The 20,344-nt window shown below is 42.6% G+C and overlaps 1 protein-coding gene across 9 annotated transcripts in view; it reads right to left on the bottom strand.

The window, feature by feature from the left end:
* Nucleotides 1-20,344, bottom strand: part of htt (huntingtin) — a 244,085-nt gene that overhangs the window by 103,672 nt on the left and 120,069 nt on the right. For 5 of the 9 annotated variants that reach the window (XM_060834685.1, XM_060834704.1, XM_060834722.1 and 2 more), the window contains exons 22-26: nucleotides 13,660-13,780; nucleotides 11,956-12,098; nucleotides 7,051-7,202; nucleotides 2,581-2,780; nucleotides 1,264-1,402 (exon numbers count right to left, since the gene is read on the bottom strand). In XM_060834685.1, coding sequence (XP_060690668.1) covers nucleotides 1,264-1,402; nucleotides 2,581-2,780; nucleotides 7,051-7,202; nucleotides 11,956-12,098; nucleotides 13,660-13,780 — 755 coding nt within the window. The remainder of the gene's footprint in view (nucleotides 1-1,263; nucleotides 1,403-2,580; nucleotides 2,781-7,050; nucleotides 7,203-11,955; nucleotides 12,099-13,659; nucleotides 13,781-20,344) is intronic. The other 4 variants (XM_060834714.1, XM_060834731.1, XM_060834748.1 and 1 more) reach the window with 1 other exon arrangement.

The following is a 20,344-nucleotide window of genomic DNA, read 5'->3' as shown; positions in this document are numbered from 1 at the left end:
TGGCTGCACATTAAACCTGTCCAAAAATATGTTACGTTCTCTCTGCTAATTATTCCACATGGCAGCGTGCTCCACATTCTCACCATGTTTTGTCAAAAAAAATGCTTACTCTGTTTTATTTGATCTATTAGTAGCTATCAAGCTTACATCTCAACTCTGCACTTAGACAGAATGAACTAACATCACCATATCAAACCATTGCACAAATCTAAAAATCATTTATTTGACCTTGAATTGCTTTGCCAGGACCTTAAAAACAAAACCCCAGTCTGCCTAATCAAATTGAAACATTCAATTCCAAATAATCTCAGAAACCTTTCCTATTCTTTCTTTCCCCTGAAAGGTGAGGCAGAGCTCGTATCTGCCTGCAGCACGTCACTCTTGTAACCTTACGCATTTGTGTTTGGCACACTCGCCATCCAAAACTGCTGCAAGAACCTTCTTTTAATTAAATGGATAAACACAGATAATGTTGCTAAAACTCAGCTTTTCATTATCCAAGTATCAATCCTAACAACTTAAGGTGCGAAATTCACTAAGATTGCCCGTTCCTCATCCACAAATTCTTCAGAGAATTGTAGAAAATGAATAAGTCTGACAAAGCTTGGCAAGCGTATAGCCCTAAACTGAAAGCAAAACGCCACAGATCTTGAAAAACTAGAACATACACCCCTCCATGAAGAAAGATGATCTAGTCATCAGAGTCCTGTTTGTGGGACCTTACTACATACAGATTAACTGCTGCATTTTCCTACATTACACCAGTAACTGCACTGCAAACAAAACATTTCATTGCCTGCAAAGTGCTTTGGAGTATCCTGAGCTTTTGAAAGGTGTTAGAAGATGGTGGTAATCTAGCATTCATGGTCCCTGAATTAATAATCCAGAGGCCAAAGCTAATGCTCTGGGACATGGTTTCAAATCTCATCATGGTAACTGGTAGAATTTAAATTCAACTTATAAATCTGGAATTAAAAATCTAACCTTAGTAATGGTGACGAGCTACAATGGTCATAAAAACCCAATTATTTATTAAGTTAGGGAAGGGAATCTGCTGTCCTCACCTAGTCTGGCTGATGGACTCTCAATTGCTCTTGAAAATTACCCAGCAAAGCACTCAACTTCAAAGGCAATTGGAGATGGGCAACTAATGCTGACCTTGCTAATGACACCCAGATTCCACAGCAGAATTTTTAAAAAACACAACTGTCCTTTAAACTTTCCAACTGATAGCCACTGCCCAACACTTTGAGACAGACATACATCTTTTTTCACCTGGGTTGGATTCAGTCATTTTCTTTGGACTCATTGGTGCAGTTGCCTGCTCTGCTGACTCCCTCTCCTTTCCCTTGCGTCTGATCGGGCTGAGGGATGGCGTATTGGCAAGTGAAGGGAGAGTTGCCTGAGAAGTAAAACACATTGAAGCAGTAGCACAAAAGTCAATGTTCAAGTTGAGATAAATTGCATTTTATGAAGATAATAGTGCACTTTTCAACAAAGTTATCACAATCACTGCAAGATTATAAACAATTATTAGGCTCTGCCTGCATTTTAAAACATAGAATTAACTTCAATGTTTATAGTACCTTGTAACCCAAATGTTTCCAAGTTATCTAGTTATGTAAAGGCTTCATGGCAAAGCTAATTGTGAAATCATACTGTCAAGCTCAGACAATTGAGGTTTACTTGTACAATTGAATCATGTTGCATTAAGCACTGTAGAAGCAGTTTTAAATCAACATTGTGAAGGGAATCAGACATATACTTCAAAAAGAAATTCTGGATAATAAGCAGAGTAGATAAAGGATGTGGAAGTAGTAGAGTGTATGAAGGATGAGTTGAATAGCTCTTATGATGTGCCAGTATTAGGTCACCTTCTGTGCTGTAAGGGCCAATCATTCTATGACAGTTTATCATAGGGCAGAGTCTGGGAAAGGAGAGTGCAAGGTCTTTCAGATTTAAACCCTTGCCTGAACTGAGTTCTAATTTCAGCATGGACACTGAAAAGTGGTTTTAGCTCCTCAGAGTAGAGGAAATGATGAGGACTTTTTTTCAGATTACTGCCTGGAGACACGTGCATGAAATAGCAATGGGCATAGGTCAGCGAGGACCAAAGTAGCAAATGAGTCCTTGCCTCTCATTACTCAGACTCCTGGATGACAAATGAACTCAGATGAGGGAGAGGATGCCTATAGATGCATAAAACAAGCAAACAATCAGTGTCTTTGGAAAGATGAGGCAGAAACAAGGTGAATAGGAGAATGGAGAAAGGAAACCACAGAATAATGTAAAGGTACAGGCGTAGGAGATGGTTTTCCAATCTCTTGAGGCTCCTCTGCTATTCATTAAGATCATGCTCTACTTCAACTGCACTGCACCATCCAATCGGCATATCCTTTCTGTGTACATATACTCTGTACTATACATCTAAACAATAGAGATATTAAAATTGCTATAACTCATGCTACACCTATTGCATATTACCACTCTGTGGAACAATATGTTGAAGTGTCTTAATTCAGATCACTTTCTGATATTGATCCTCTTTTGATTTTAAATAGTAATTTAAAACACATATACCTTCATCGCAGGCCCCGGTGCAACATCATCGATGACATGTGCACAGATATTGATGACCTTCATCAGGTGAGAGAACAGCTGTTCCACCATCACTACCAAAGTTCTGTCAGCCAAGGCAGGCCATGCCTCTTCAGGTTTAGTGGTTGTACTAGCATCATCTTCATTGCCCCACGGATTCTTCAGCGATTTGGGTGCGATAGCTGCCAATAGAACAAAAGCATTATATAAAGATTAAGCTCATTCCTCCAATGATTGGGCCTCAGAGGGAAGAATGCTAGCAATTAGTTTAGTTGATCAGTAGTGAGGCAGAAATAAAGTCGCTGGGTTTGTACTCCAGAGGCCCAGGATAATTCTTTGGGAATATTAGTTCAAATCCCACCACAGCGACGAGTGGAATCTAATTTCTTACCTCCCTAATGATATCTCCATGAAGTATCATAGACTCTTGTAAAAACCCATCTGGTTCACAAATATCCTTCAAGGAAAGAAATTTGCCTTCCTTACTCAGCCTGGCCTAGATGTGACCCATAGCCATACGATAACTCTTAACTGCCCTCTGAAATGAGCAAGCAAACCACTCAATTCGAGGGCAATTAGGGGTGAGTAACATATGCTGGCTTCGCCAGCAATACCCACAGCCCAAAAGGAGAAAAATAATGGCATTAGTTGAAGAATGAGCACTGCCCAGAGAAGTAGGAGTTTCTTCGTGTTCAAAGTGCACCTGGGTGAGGGAAGGTAGAGCAGAAAATAAACCAACTCTATCTCTGATTGTTAACTGTAATCAGCAACCCTGTTTCAAGTGTATACAGGATTTTTGAAGTCAATAACATCAGACAGCACCCAACTCAAAACTGACAGTTCAATTCAACAGTGCCTCTGGCTATTAAGTATTAGCTACAATGTGTGCCAACTAAAATTACATATGGCTTGGTTAGGATGCAAAACTTTCTGAACGAGCGCTGAAAGTTTCATGAAGTGCAGGAAAGCTCACTGCTCCTCCATTACCTGCATTCTGGGAACATTACTGATGTAATCACCAAATGAAGATCGCATGAAGTTGTGCTACCAATCCAACCATGGATTGTGACAATAGCTGAGCTAGAAGAAACAAACGTGGGCTGTGCAGAATATACAAATGAGAAAAACTGCACAAGCACAGAGGCCTCAAAAGCAGACTTCCAAAATTGGGGGTACCATCCATGCATTTTCATTAAATCCACAACAAACCAGAACAATCATAAGTAACGGAAACAAAACCCTCCAGATGGAAAGAAGGGAAACATCTATGGGAAGTTAGTTTTCCTTTTGCATTTATTAGCAATACCTTCATGGAGTGGATGCATCATTGGCGAAGCCATCAGTTACTGACCATCTCCAATTGCACAGAGATAACCCTTGGTGTATGGGTATTTGAAAGGTGTAAATTATAGATCGCTTAGTATGGCAGTAAACTAAAAGAGGAGGTTCTGTGGCTGCATCTGTACCTAGTTCACCAATCTCAGATGGACAGCAATTATAAAGTCAGATTGTAGCAGCAGCAAAACACTGTTCAGTCCATTGAATCTGTTCTGCTATTCAGCAAGATGGTGGCTAATCTGATCATCCTCATCTCCACTTCCCTGCTTTTCCCCCAATAACCCTCAGTTGCCTGGCTGATTATAAAGCGATTTCAGCCCCTAATATACTGATGAGCCAGCCTCTACAGTTTTCTGTGGTAAAAAATTCCACAGAATGACCACGCATGTAGTCTATTTTCTAAATGGGAAAAGGCTTCAGAAATCTGAAGCACAGAGGGACTTGGGAGTTCAGGATTCTTTTAAGATTAACGTGCAGGTTCAGTTGTCAGTTAGGAAGACAAATGAAAGGGCAAGAATACAAGAGCAGAGATGTACTGCTGAGGGTGTGTATGGGTCTGGTCAGAATTGAAAAAGGTAGTGCTGGAAAAACACAGCAGGCCAGGCAGCATCCGAGTAGGAGAATCAACATTTCGGGCATAAGCCTTCTTCAGGAATGAGGCTGGTGTGCCAAGTGGGCTGAGATAAAAGGTAGGGGGGAGGAAATTGGGGGAGGGGCACTGGGAATACGATGGGTGGAAGGAGGTGAGGGTGACAGGCCGGAGAAGGGGTGGGGACGGAGAGGTCGGGAAGATGATTACAGGTCAAGAAGGTGGTGCTGAATCCGAGGGTTGGGACTGAGATAAGGTGGGGGGGAGGGGAAATGAGGAAGCTGGAGAAATCTATAATCATCCCGTGTGGTTGGAGGATTCCTATGCAGAAAATGAGGCGCTCTTCCTCCAGGCGTCATGTGGTCAGGGTCTGGTGATGGACGAGGCCAAGGACAGAGTGGGAGGGGGAGCTAAAGTGTTAGCCACAGGGCTGTTGGGTTGGTTGGTTGGTGCAGAGTCCCAGAGGTGTTCCCTGAAACATTCCACAAGTAGGCGGCCTGTCTCCCCAATGTAGGAGTCTGGTCAGACCACATTTGGAATAAGTGCAAGTGGTTTCGGTCCCTATATCTAAGAAAGGATACGCTGGTCTTGGAGGGGGTTTAAAGGAGGGTCACAAGAATGATCCTGGAAGTAAAGGGCTTGATGTATGAGAAGCAGTTGAGGACTCTGGGTCTGTGCTCACTAGAGTTTGGAAGGATGAGGGGAGATATATGCTGACGAATGAGAGGCCTCAATAGAGTGGATGTGGAGAAGATGTTTTCACTAGTGAGAGAGACTAGAACCCAAGGGCACAGCCTCAGAGTGAAGGAATGACCCTTCAGAACTGAGATGAGGAGGAATTTCTTCAGCCAGAGGGTGGTGAATCTGTGGAACACATTGCAACAGAGGGCTGTGGAGGCGAAGGCCATAAGACAAAGGAGCAGAAATTAAGCCATTCAGCCCATCGAGTCTGCTCCACCAAATATGGCTGACAAGTTTCTCAACCTCATTCTCCCACTTTCTCCCTGTAACCCTTGATCCTCAAGAACCTATCTATCTCAGTCTTAAATATACTCAATAACCTGGCCTCCACAGCCTCCTGTGGCAATGAATTCCTTAAACTCATTTCTCTCTGGCTGAAGTTTCTCCTAATTCTGTTCTAAGTCTTCCCTTTAGTCTAAGACCCCTTGGGTCCTCCTCTCTCCTACCAATGGAAACATCTCGCCAACATCTACTCTGTTCCTGCCATTCAGTATTCTGCACAATTCAATCCCCCCCCATCCTTCTAAACTCCAAATATAGACTCAGACTCCTCAAACATTCTTCATATGTTAAGCTTTTCATTCCTTGGACCATTTTCATTAACCTCCTTGAGTCATTGAGTACATTTAAGACAGAGATGGATAAATTTTCGATCACTAAGGGGGATCAATTGTTATGCGGAGAAGAAAGGAGAATAGGGTTAAGAAGCATATCAGTCATGATCAAACTGCGGAGCAGACGATGGGCTAAATGGCCTCTGTTCCCTTATCTTACGGTCTCCAAGAGAACAAAACACTTTCTATCCCAGTTCTAACTGGGAACCCCCTACTGAGATTAAGCAAGCTGGTCCTCGGCTATCCCACAAGGGAAACACCGTTCTGCATTTACCCTGTCATGCCCCCTAAGTTTTAATGAGATTGTGTCTCATTGTTTTCAACTCAGATGCGTGTAGACCAAAACCACTCAAACTCACCTCATAGGAAAATCCCTCCATATCGGCGATCAACTTAGTTTATCTTTTCTGGATTGTCTCCAATGCCTGTATAACAGTCCTTAGATGAGGGGACAAAAACTGGTCACAGTTTTCTTGATTTGGCAATATTGCCCTATTTTTATACCAGATTCCCTTTGAAATAAAGGCCAACGTTCTATTTGCCTGGCCTAAAGTGAGGACTGCAAATACTGGAAACCAGAGTTTAGATCGGAGTGGTGCTGGAAAAGCAAAGCAGGTCAGGCAGCATCCGAGGAGCAGGAAAAACCGACGTTTCAGGCTAAAGCCCTTCATCAGGATTCTATTTGCTTGCCCTATTACCTGAACTTGTATGCAAGCTTTTCTTTGAGATTCCTGCATGTGGTTTTCCAAATTAGCCTCCACTGTAACTATCTGCAATCTTTCTCCATTTGAAAATATTCAGCTCCTCTAGTCTACCAGTCACAATGCAGAAAGCTCACATATTCCCACATGATCTTCCATCTACCATGATCACAATCCTTCTAATCGGCCAAGTGTTCCTGGGTCAGAGGTTTACTTCAAACTAAACAATCCAAATGAAACAAATGGGCTTTAGAAAGCTGGAAAAAAACCTGGCTTCATTGTTTAGTGTACAACCAAGTACATGCAATGCAATTTCAACATCTTCATGAGAACCAAGGAGAGAATTGACAAAATAAAATTCTACGCAACTATTTCTTTTCAAGAGCGTGAACAAAGGACAATCTGTGGTCGGTATGCTGGTAAGTAACTCGGAATCTTAAACAGGAGATGGAGAAACAAGTCTACTTACCTGCCAGCAGGTTTCCAGACAATATTAAGGCATCCTGATGTGAAGATAGATCCAAAGGAAACCAGGCTGAGGAAAGCAGAGACAGTATCATATTGACCATCCCCACAGTACAGCTTTTACGTGGTTCATCCGTTGGACTGTTCTGTGATAAACTAGAAGTCAAAAGAATAAGTTGTTAACCTGATACTAACCTGTTGTTAAAGAAATAGCAGCACATACCAAGTCTAACAAAAACTGAAATTACAACTAGAATCCATTGGACTCGGGTTTCAACCATTAGTTCCGCATGCATTCGTAGGATTGACCAGGCACAGTCAGGGCTGCTTGGTTAAACAAGAGTGCTTTGGAGTTGAGTGAAATGAGGGATTTAGATGAGACGGGGAATAGGTGAAGTTAAAAGAATGAGTGCGGTGCTCAGTCTCAATCCGGGCAGTTCTACAAAGAAAGGTGGAGTAGGTTAGGTTTGTTTTCATTAGGAAAAAGGAGATGGAGGGGGGACCCGATTGAGGTTTACAAAATCATGAAGGGTATAGACAGGGTGGATAGACTCAATTTTTTTCCCAGGGTGAAGGATTCAGTAATGAGAGGTCACGCTTTTGAGGTGAAAAGTTTAAGGGGGATACACGTGGCAAGAACTTCACACAGAGGGTGGAGGGCATCTGGAATGCATTGCCAGCAGAGGTGGTAGAGGCAGGCATGGTAGATTCATTTAAGAATGTGTCTGGACAGATGCACGAGTAGGTGGGGAGCAAAGGGATACAGATGCTTAGGAATTGGGCGACAGGTTTAGACAGTAGATTTGGATCGGCCAGGCTTGGAGAGCCGAAGGGCCTGTTCCTGTAAGTTTTCTTTGTTCTTTGTTTTTGTGCTTAGTTCTTAAAATGACAGTCCCAAGGGAAACAGCCAATTGGTAAGAAAATACTCTGCAGATATCACTTAAGTTTTTAAAAGTTAAATATATTAGCTTAAATAAAGGTAGGGACTTTTGATTATAATACAAGTGTTTGAAACAAAGGAAGGTCCCTAGCTTTCCTAAATCCTCTTAACTAGCTTAATCTAGAGAGAAGTCATGACAGAAGACCTCACACTCATGGTATGTTCCTCTGTTGCAGTGGGGAAAATAAGGGAGACTTCCAATGTCCCTGATGACGCCATGTACAAGTAGTGCCTCCAGCTGCAGCTACTGGCTCACTGCTTTTCAGAGCTGGAGCTGCAGGTGGACTCAATGTGGAGCATCTGCAATGTTAAGAATGTCATGGATAGCACACTTAGTGAGATGGTCACATTGCAGCAAGGATTACACAGACAGAAAGAGAACGGATGATGATCAGATAAAGTAAAAGATTGAGAAACTTATCAACCATGACTGAATGGCCTATTTTCTGCTCGTATGTCTTATGGATTCAGTAAGGAAGTGCAGAAGTCCCCCTCTCAAACTGTTTGGATACTGTTGCAGGGGATTGGCCTCCCAGGGGAAAGCAGCATCAGCCAAGTTAATAGCACCAAGAATGGCTTTGCTGCACAGAAAGGGAAGAAAATATGTGGCACAATAGCAATAGTGATAGGGGATCCAACAGTAAGGGGTACAGGTGGCTGCAGATATGAATCCAGGATGGTACGTTGCATCACTTGTACCAGGGTCAGGGATGTCAGAGAGCAGACACAGGACATTCTGGAGCAGGAGGGTGAACAGCCAGTGGTTATGGTATACACAGGTACCAATGACATAGGTGAACAAAGGGATGGGAACCTGAAAAGCTAAATACAGGAAGTTAGGAAATAAATTAAAATGCAGGACCTCAAATGTTGCAATCTCAGGATTACTCCCTGTGCTATGTGCTAGCAAAAGCAGGAACAAGACGATAGATCAGATGAATGCATGGCTGGAGAAATGGCATACCAGGAAGAGATTTAGATACTTGAGCTAATTGGGACAGTTTCTGGAGAAAGTGGGACCTGCACAAGCCTGGCAGGTTGCAATGGGCAGATTTGGGACAAATACCTCATAAGTGCATTTGCTAGTTCTGTTGGTAAGGTTCTAAACTAGGGTGGCAGGCGATGGAAACCAAAGTGCATACTTAGATGGATCAAAACCAGGTTAGGAAATGGGAGGTAAAACATTAGTTAGTGATGTAGTCAGCGCCTCAGAAAGACAAAGAAATGAGGATTAAAAAGCATCCAAAGGATAGGGTTGGGCAGTTTATACTTCAATGCTAAGATTATTACAAACAAGGCAGATGATTTAAGGACACATATAGACACATTGCAGCACAATGTTGTTGCTAGATCAGAAATCTGATTAGAGGAGCAAAATTGGCAGTTTAATATCCTTGGATAGAGGATTCAGCAGGAAAGAGTGGGTGACAAAACAAAAATCAGGAAGGGTAGCAGCATTGGTTGAAAAATCAATTACAGCTGTGAGAAAGGATGATATATCAAGGAAGTTAAAAAATTAGACTATAATGGGTAAAAATAAAAAATAAATGAGGCAGTCACACTACAAGAATTATACCACAGACTCCCAAATAGTGAGGGGGAGATAAAGGAATGCATATGTGGACAAATTCCTGCCTGAAGGAATAAGAGTAGTTATAATAGTTGATTTTAACTATCAACTGGGTTCAAACAATATGAGGGACACTAAGGGTTAAAACAATCATGGATATTGTCCAGGAAAATCCTTTTAAACAACTCAGTGACTAGCTCAATGAGAGGAGATGCATTTCTGGATTTAGTTTTCAGAAGTGAAAACGGACAAGTGAGTGAAGTGACACTGTACGACCATATTTCAGTTAGATTTAATACTTTTGTGGGAAAGGACAGATAAATCAGGGGAAAAGTTGAAAACTGTGGTAAGACAAATTTTACAAAACTGCCAAGTTAGTCGGCTGAGTGGAACTGGACAGGACTAATAAAGGATAAATCGATGCAAAGGCTAAAATATTAAAGCACAAAGCAGAGACGCCCCCTCCAAAAATTAGTATGGTACTTCCAAATCCACAGTTGTCTGGAAAAATAAAGATTAAACAGAAAGAGAGATTTTACACAGTCACAAAACTCAACATTGCAGATAGCGTGGAGTATAGAAAGTACAACGATCAAATGGCGGGGGGGGGGGGGGGGGGGTGAAATCAGTAAATTTTAGAAAGGGCACGAACAAAAACTAACAAGCCAACTAAAATAAAATTCAATTTTTTACTAGTATATAAAGAGCAAAAGGATAGTTAGGGAAAAATTGGGACCTATCAGAGATGAAGGGGGGAACTGTGAAGATGCAGAAGATAATGGGAAGAACTTAAATGAACTTTTTTACCTCCACATTCACAAAGGAAAGGGATGATGAGGCCATAGTAATTCAAGAGAATCAGTGTGAAATATCAGACAAAATAATCAATTGGACAGGAAGCATTAAAGGAATTAGAATCCTTGAAATTGGTATGTCACCCAGGCCAGATAGATTGTTTCCTAAGATGTTCAATGGTGGGGCACGGAGGAAGTAGCAGCTGCTCTGAGGATTATTTTGAATTTTCAGTAGACAGGTGAGGGGGAATGCAAGTATGGTTCCGTTGCTTTAAAAAGGTACGAAGGAAATGCCAAACAATGAGGGGTCAGTTAGTCTTACTCCGCTGGTGGGCAAATTGCTCGAGTCAATCTTGAGAGATCGAAAAGACATGGACTAGTCAGGAATAGTCAGTATGGCTCTAAGGGAATATCATGCCTTACAAATTTGATTCAATTCTTTGACAAGGAGGATTAATGAAGTTAGTGCAGTGGATATTGTCTACATGGATTTTAATAAGGCATTTGACAAAGTCAAACATGGCAGACCGGTCCAAAAAAAGGTTTATGGGATATAGGGTCTTGTACCAAATTGGATCCAAAGTTGGTTTAATAACAGGAATGAAAGGGTAATGGTCAACGGCTGCCCTTGTGAATGAAAACCTGTTTCAACTGGTATTGTGCACAATTTGATGTTGAGACTCCTTTGCTTGTATTATACGTTAACAATTTAGACTTGAATATAGAGGGGCACAACTGGAAAACTTGCAGATGACAAACATTAGCCACGTAGTGGATAGCATAATACTCTGGAGCATGCAAGGATGATTTATTTGAATTGTAATTATGAGGAGAATTTGGACATATTGGGACTGTTTTTCTTGGGATAGAGATGGCTGAGGGGTGTCATGATTGAGGAATGCAAACTTGTGTAGACAGGAGAAACTGGTTTCCCTTGACAGGGAATTAAAAAGCCAGGGGTCATAAATTCACACAAAGTCACAGAAAGATTGGAGAGTATACGAGGAATTTTTCTTTTGCCAAATACAGAGGACGCCAAGTGCCTGGCACTCACTGCCTGAGTTGGTGGTGTATAGAGACTCTGTTAGCTCACTTTTTAAGATTAGAATCAATTTAAATATTATGGCACAGACAGGGAACACAGGGCTAACACCTTCAACATACTATCTGACTGACACCAATTGTTACAGTCAACCTGAGAATGTAACTTTTAAAGAAAGTGTTGTGATTTACATATTAAAGAAGTGAAACTAGCACAGTCATTCTAACAGGTGAAAGACTCAACAAACAATCAAGGTATTTTTCAATGTATAATTTTAGTTACATCACACTGTAAACTTTTGCTATAAATTCTGTGCCTTACAATTGTGTACGCCACAATCACCTGACGAAGGAGCAGTGCTCCGAAAGCTAGTACTTTCAATTAAACCTGTTGGACTATAACCTGGTGTTGAGAGATTTTTAGGATTACTCTCCTGTGCTATATATAACTTCAAGGCACTAGCTTTAGGCACTTGATTGCTTAGAAGTAGAAAAGTGATGAAATCCAACAAGTAATGAAAGACATCAGATAATTTTATGACAAGACTGAATTCTGCCCCATACCTGAATGAACGTCCCCTGTTCTTGTACAAATGGACTCTGGATGCTTGAGAACCGCTGGTCGTATATCCACAGTGCCAACCAATGCTCCAGTTACACACAGAGTAGTTCAAGGAGAGCAAAGACAAAGCTTCACAGCAACCAAGCTACAAGCAAAACAACGGGTATCAAAACACAGCAATAAAAAGGATAAAACAATCAATTAAAGGAAGAGCGCTGGTTAAAAGGGAAAGTTTAAGCGAGGAGGTGACTGTAAGTCATAAATTCATAAGAGTGGGATCTTGCAGAGCAGCAACACATAAATCCTCGTGACCCCTCTTTGCAAGGCTGTGCTGGTCATATAGGTATCCAACAAGGTCATGCACTCACAAAGTGCCTCAACAGCATCCTGCACCCTCACTTCATCAGGAACAGACCCTGGTCCCACAATCTTATCTCTATTCTGACGATTACATAACCAACAGTGGCCACATCTCCTACAAGGCAGCTGTGAAGGGAGAGCTGTTGGTGTTCCAAGTGTCCAGCAGTTCTTGGAGGTGGAACCTCCTCATCCCCTGGTACTAGCTCACTAATCGACCAAGCATAAGTCATGACTGCAATCAAATACTAATCTCTTGCCTGGATGAACATATCTCCACCAACAAAAGCTCTCACCACCCAGGACGAAGCAGCCTGCTTGAATGGCACTCCATCCACCATCTTCACCAATAATTTCCATCATCGTCAACACAGTGGTTGCGGTTTGAACACTGACAAAATGCTGTGCAGTAACTGCAGTGGAAGTGATGGTGCAGTGGTATTGTCATTGGACTAATAAACCAGAGACCGGTGTTACTGTATCAATACGGTGGGTCTCCGCCGGTGTTACTGTATCAATAAACGTTACCGATTGTTGAACCGCACTCTGGGCTCGGACTGGTATCATTTCATCCGCGCTAACAGAAATAGGCCAGATCACACAGAGATGGCATAAGTGTGACTCCAGATTTTCAATAATGTTGCTTCTCTTCACTGCCCTCTGAAATGGCTTAGCAAGACTTAATTCAAAGGGCAATTAGGATGGGCAATAAATGTTAGTCCAGTCACCGATGCCACTGACATCCAATAATTTAAAAATTCATCAAAGCTGGCAATTCTTTCCAAACATGGAAGGACAGCAAATGCTTTGGAAAACCACCAACTCCACCATCATTATGTGGAACTTGTAGTTATTTCTTCACTGCATAACTTCCACCTTAACAGTACGAGTGTCCCCACATCACATTAACTGGAACAGAGCAAGGTGCCAACTTACCACCACCTTCTCAAGGACAATTAGGGAGGGGCAGCAATTGGTAGTCTAGGGCCAACCCGAATCATGCAAATTTTCTTTTAAATGGGAAGAAAGTCCCAAGCGCATTAACTACCTAACGGCCATGCAATCACATTCCAAAAACAGTGGCTGCTGACCATGTCCATGAAGCATATCTAAGAATCTTTATTGACAAAACTTTGAATGAAAACATGATAAATGGAAGGATTTGACTCTGTCCACTATTTTAGTGGACAAATAACAAAGCAATTCATCCAAAATATAAGGCAGATAAATGTCACAACATGTCTGTCCATTGCTCACCATTACCAATGGCAATCATGTAAAACATTAAAATGGATCAAACTACTCAAAAGACAGCATACATTTTTTTTTAAAACCCAGACATCACTCACTATAAGGGCTCGGGAGGTAGACGAGGTCAATGCATGAGACACTGCAGTGATGACACGGGACAGATTGTTCTCTATCGTCACATCAGTGGTGCTCTGCGAAATGTTGAATCCTCTGTATGTCCTGGATAGTTCAGGAGTAAAAAACACAAGTTACAGTCAATTATCAAAGAAATTTTTTTTTTTAAAAATCAATTTCAAGCTAGCATCTTGAATGGAATAACAGTTCAATTCGCAGGTGTGACTAAATACTTTGTGGTTCAGTTTTGAACAGGTGTGATCTTTGAGAGAAATTCAATTTATGCATTCAAATATGCACTGGGAGAAGGGAAAAAAGTGAATCGTTTGACTGCTGTCTTGTTGAGGTTATCCTTTTCCTGCCCCATTGTCAACGAGGGTTCAGTCTGCAAGGTACCTACAATTTCTGGCAGCAAATCAAACTGCTCTGACCACTTAACATAACAAAACTAATGAATCACAAACACATACTAAAGTAGAACAAGTCCAAAGGGATTAAACTTTGAACATTTAAGGCTGATATTTTTGCATAAAAACAAGCTTGGCAAAATAATATACTTACTCAATCAACATCTATAATACTAAACAACACTAACCAGTGTTACAGTCAATCTGCTCAGCGCACTGAGCCATCCGGTTCAAACATTAATTTCAACATGGCAAACCCTCAAATAGCAGGCGTTGAAAGGTGAAACCCCATACTGGTCCCCAAGATAAAGCACAATACTGAATAAACTCTGGCTATCTCCAATAGGTCCTCCTACTTATTTGTGAACAAATTTGTTGATGCATTCCATGAAACCCTTTAAGCTTCTCACGTGCTAAGAAAACAAAAGCTTACTGCATGATAAAGTGTAAAAAATGAGGTCTGCAGATGCTGGAGATCACAGCTGAAAATGTGTTGCTGGTTAAAGCACAGCAGGTTAGGCAGCATCTCAAGAACACATTTTCAGCTGTGATCTCCAGCATCTGCAGACCTCATTTTTTACTCGAAGATTTTAACCTACTGCGAATCCTCTTGCAAGGATGCCTTCCTTGAAGAAGCTCTCTTCCTCCCTCTACAAGGATTTCAGTGAGTCTCTCTCTCACTGCACTCCCCAGGTCATCTCCTCTGCACAGAAACTCTTCAGCCACGTTCTCAAACAGACTTGCCTCATTTCCCCTCCCCCCACCTTGTCTCAGTCGGTTCCATCAACTCAGCACCGCCCTCCTAACCTGCAATCTCCTTACTGACCTCTCCGCCCCCACCCCACTCCGGCCTATCACCCTCACCTTGACCTCCTTCCACCTATCCCACCTCCATCGCCCCTCCCCCAAGTCCCTCCTCCCTACCTTTTATCTTAGCCTGCTTGGCTACTCGTTCTCATTCCTGATGAAGGGCTTATGCTTGAAACGTCGAATTCCCTATTCCTGAGATGCTGCCTAACCTGCTGTGCTTTAACCAGCAACACATTTCCAGCTGCATGATAAAGTGACAAACTGATCAGTATTTTTAATGTTATGACTCAGATTAGACAAGTCAGATACTAGACTGAAAGCTGACTTTCAGTTGCTTGCAAGGCAGTCAGATATCGAACACATGAGGTGCCAATATTCTTTAAAGAATAAACACCGGTTTATTGCAATAAATAAGACAAAAAATGTACACACAAAAGTTTACGTATATCTCAAATAACAAGGCAAGTTTCAACCTTGACCCAACAATATCCTTTACAGTTACTCAAATCCAGCAAAATAGAACTTTAATTTCTCAGCTAACATCCAGATTTGATGCCTGGACACTTCTTCCAAGTTCGGAGACCTTGGATTGCTTTCCAGTTATGATGGCCTAAACATCTTTTTCCATTCCATCAGTTCGAAAACTTTCACACAAACTCCAATGGCTTGAAGACTTCACAAACTAACGTTACGTTTCTCCAGGGGTCAAATAGTTATTTTGACCTGAAACCTGATTCTTCTTTTAACAATGTGGAAACAGGCCATTCGACCCAACAAGTCCACCTTAACCCTCCAAAGATCAGCCCATCCAGACATGTCTCCCTACCATTTCCCATGGCAACCTATACATCCCTGAACACTATGGGCAATTTTGCATTGCCAATCCAACCAGCTTGCACATCTTTGGACTGTGGAAGGAAACTCACGCAGACACGGGTAGAATGTGCAAACACCACATAGACAGTCCCCAGCGCTGTGAGGCAACAGTGCTAACCACCGAGCTCCCAGATTCCGAGCTGAACTCAAAACTATTCTGCTTCTCCAAATGTCGCAAGTTCCATGTTGTAACACTTCATTAACAGATACTTCATTAACATTCACAGATATCTTGCTCAGCACTTCAGTCACATGCCTTCTAGGCAATGTCTTCAGTCACATGTCTTTGGCTCACCATTCAAAATGATTTACTTAACTCTTGAAAAAGAAAAGTTGACTTTACAGAACTGAGACCACGCAGCTATAATACCTCTACTTTAAAATCCAAACAACAATGAAATACTATAGGTTTTTATTACAATGATCACAATTACCAGTTACTGCAATTCTGACAAAAATTAGTTATCTTACTCATTAAGTATAATTGATACACAACTGCATTTATATGATATTTTCAAGAGGAAAGCATCCCAAAGTGCTTCACAGGAGAGTTATCAGAAAATGTTTAATTTTGAGTCAAAGAAAATATTATGATTTGTGACCAAAAGCTTGTTTTAAGAAGGCAGTGCATCAAGGAGGGTCTTGAAAGACTACAAATAAGGGGAGGGCTATACAATTAATGGTAGGACCTTGGGTAGTGTTGTAGAACAGAGACCTCAGCGTGCAAGTACATAATTCTTTGAAGTTTGCGTCACAAATAGACAGGGTGGTCAAAAAAAGCACTTGGCATGTTTGCCTTCATTGCTCAGTCCTTTGAGTATAGGAGTTGCGAAGTCACTTTGAGGTTGTACAGGACATTGGTGAGACCTCTTCTAGAATACTGTTTCTAGTTCTGGTTATCCAGTTACAGGAAGGCTATTATCAAGCTGGAATGGGCTCAGAAGAGATTTCCCAGGACATCGTCATGTGGGGAAACTTTTGGGTGATAAAGACAGACTGGATAGACTGGGACTTTTTTTCACCAGAGCGTAGGAGGTTGAGACGACCCAATACAAATACATAAAATAATAAGTACCGGTGTCTTTTCACTAGGATAGGGGATTTCAATATTGGGGGGCACATTTTTAAGGTGAGAGTAGAGAAATTCAAAAAAGATCAGAGGGACAATTTTTTTTTTACACACAGAATGAACTTCCTGAGGAAGTGGTGAATGTGGGTACAATTACAATGTTTAAAAGACATTTGGATAGATACATGAATAGGAAAGATTTGGAGGGAACAGGCAGATGCAATTAGTTTCGTTTGGAACTATGTTCAGCATGGACTGGTTGGACCAAAGGGTCTGTTCCCATGCTCTAGACAAGATGCAAGATGGTGCCGGATATGGTCAGCTCCTTGCGAGCTCCTGCATGCAGATCTAAGTTTCTTATTTCCAACAATCATTCTACACTCTTTAAACTTCAAGCATACTTCTAAAAATTACTAACTACTATGTTTTATGTAAATTCACAGGTGTGAAGCTCTTCCGATCCTCAAAGCCAGCTTACTGGATGAAGGTCACGGTACCAGTGACCCACCCGACCAATCCGGAGGGCCAGGCCAGGCTAGCTGGAGGCAGCCTACGTGAGCCCCAGGCTTGGGGCCTGCCATAAAATGGAGGGACAAGAGAGATCTGCCCCAGGAAGGAGAACCGACACAAAATGGTCCCGGTCCTATTAGACATCTGCCTGAACGAAAGCCATCAGAACATACCTGGAGAGCAGCCCAAACACTTCTGCAAAAAAAGCATGGTTGGACCTGGTGCAGCAAATCAGCAGCAACTGAAACCAGGAACTTCTCCACTGGGCCCTAAGTAAACTCTCTCCAGTAAATAAACCGCACAGTAAATTACCTGCTACACTGGATCTGAATCAGACCCTCTGCAAAAATACACTAAATAGCAACCTACCTGCTCCACAGGGTCTTAGGAAGGATCACTTAACTGGAAGCAGTCACAATCCACTCCACCAGACCATCCGACCATTCAAATGCAAGAAACCTGCAAGGAAGCTGGGCAAGCCTGCTGGCTTACTCCTAGCAAGTGTACAATCTCTGGAGAACAAGATGGACAAACTCAGATCACAGCTCAGCTTCCAGCGTGAACTGTGGGACTGCTGCGCACTCTGCTTCACAGAAACCTGGCTCAACCCATTGGTTCCCGACTGCACACTTCAGGCTGATGGTTTATCTATCCTTCGTATGGACAATACAGCGACCTTGGCTAAGACAAAGGGTGGAGGGGTTTGCTTTTTAATCAACAACTTGCGGTGCACAGACATTGCAACCTTAGGCAGCCATTGCTCCCCAAACCTTGAATTCATCCCTTCTATCTACCAGGGGAATTTATCACTGCTATACCAACTGCTGTGTAAATATCGCCACAAGCAAAGATTGAGGAAGCTCTGGATGTGCTGTACTCCACCACCAACATCCTGGAGACGGAGCACCCACAGGCCCCATTTATTGTAAGTGACAACTTCAAATCATGCCAGTCTAAGGAAGGTGTTGCCCAAGTACTACCAGAACATTACTGACCCACCAGGGTCCCAACAATTTAGATCACTGCTACACCACTGTGAAGGATGCCTACCGCTCGATCCCACATCCTTATTTCGGGAACTCTAACTACAATGCTGTGTTTCTTCTCCCAGCTTACAGGCAAAAGCTCAAGCAGGAGACCCCCTCGTGGATACAGGTCCAGTGCTGGTCGGAGGAGGCAGAGAATCAACTCTGGTGCTGTCTGGAATTGGCTGATTGGACCATGTTCAAACAGTCCGCAGATACCTTGGACGAGAATGCCACCACTGTCACAGACTTTATCAGCAAGTGCGTGGAGGACTGTATACAGAGGAAGTCAGTCAATCCGGGTGTTCCCCAACAGGAAACCCTGGATGAATCAGGACATGCAGAACCTGCTAAAAACCAGGCATGAGACCTTCAGATCAGGAGACCCTCTCAAACATAAGGAATCCAAGTATGACCTTCGTAGAGCCATTAAGACAGTCAAGGACCAATACCGATTCAAACTAGAGACCCAGACACCCAGCAACTACGGCAAGGACTGAATGACATCACAGGTTCTAAAAAGAAACGGTGCAAGATACTAGACGATGATACATCCCTCCTTGATCATCTCAACACCTTCTACACTCGCTTTGAGCAGAATTTCAGCAGAGAGATAACACCTATTCTGACAAGTCCTGACGAACCTATCCCAACAGTCACTGCATCAGGAGGTCAGATCAGTTTTCCTTCGTGTGAATCCAAGGAGAGCGATGGGAGCAGATGAAGTACCAGTGCACTCAGAGCGTGCACAGATCAACTGACAGAGGTCTTCTCTGCCATCTTCAACCTCTCCCTGCAGCAAGAGAGCCAACATCATCCCCGTGCCTAAAAAGGCTCATGTAACCTGTCTCAATGACTAACGTCCCCAGTGGCTCTTACATTGGTGGTCATGAAGTGTTTTGAAAGGCTGGTCATGACATTAATCAATTCCAGCCTCCCCATTGCTCTTGAATCATTCCAATTTGCCTATCAGACCAACAGATCCATGTCAGATGCCATCTCACTGGTCCTTCACTCCTCCCTAGAACATCTTGACACCAAGAAGAGCGACGCAAGAATCCACTCACTGACGACAGTTCAGCCTTCAACATTATTATCCCCTCTGGACTGATTACTAAACTGTGTGATCTCGGACTAAGCCCCACTCTCTGCAACTGGATCCTCAGTTTCCTGAACGACAGGCCATAATCAGTGAAGACAGGGGGCATTATATCATCCTCACTAACACTCAACACTGGAACCCTCCCAGGGGTGTGTACTCAGCCCCCTACTTTACTCACTGTATACCCATGACTGCATCGCCAAATATCAGACTAATGCCATTTACAAGTTCGCTGATGACACGGCCATAGTCGGTCGAATCTCAGATGGCAACACAACAAAGTACAGACGGGAGGTGGAAGACCTGGAAAAATGGTGCACTGAGAACAACCTAGCTCTCAATGCTGACAAAACCAAGGAACTCATTGACTTTCGACAGGATGTTACCCATGCATCTCCCCCACCCCGACACATTAACAGCACAGAGGTGGAACAAGTGGAGAGTGATCACCCATAAGCTTTTTTGGAGTCTTCATGTAAATATACTGGTTACAAAGGCCCAACATCTCCTCTTCTTCCTCAGGCAGCTGAGGAAATTTGGCATGACAGCGAATACCCTTGCCAACTTTTATAGGTGCAACATCAAGAGCGTTCTGGCTGGATGTATCACTACAGTTACCAAACTGTACCATTCAAGATCGGAGATGGTTATAGAGAGTGGTGAACACGGCCTGGACAATCACAAAGGCCAACCTTCCATCTACAGAATCTATCTACCAGGCCCACTGTCAAGGAAAGGCCACCAGCATTCTTAAAGATCCATCCCACCCTGGCAATGTTTTTCCACAACCTCTACCATCAGGGAGAAGCCTGAACACACGCACCAGCTGGTTTCAAAACAATTTGTACCCTACTGTTGTTAAGAGTACTG

This window comes from Hemiscyllium ocellatum, chromosome 2 (genome assembly GCF_020745735.1).
Source record: "Hemiscyllium ocellatum isolate sHemOce1 chromosome 2, sHemOce1.pat.X.cur, whole genome shotgun sequence".
NCBI classification, from domain to species: Eukaryota; Metazoa; Chordata; class Chondrichthyes; order Orectolobiformes; family Hemiscylliidae; genus Hemiscyllium; species Hemiscyllium ocellatum.
Note: the sequence above shows the minus strand (reverse complement) of the source record. Positions and strands in the feature narration are given on the sequence as shown.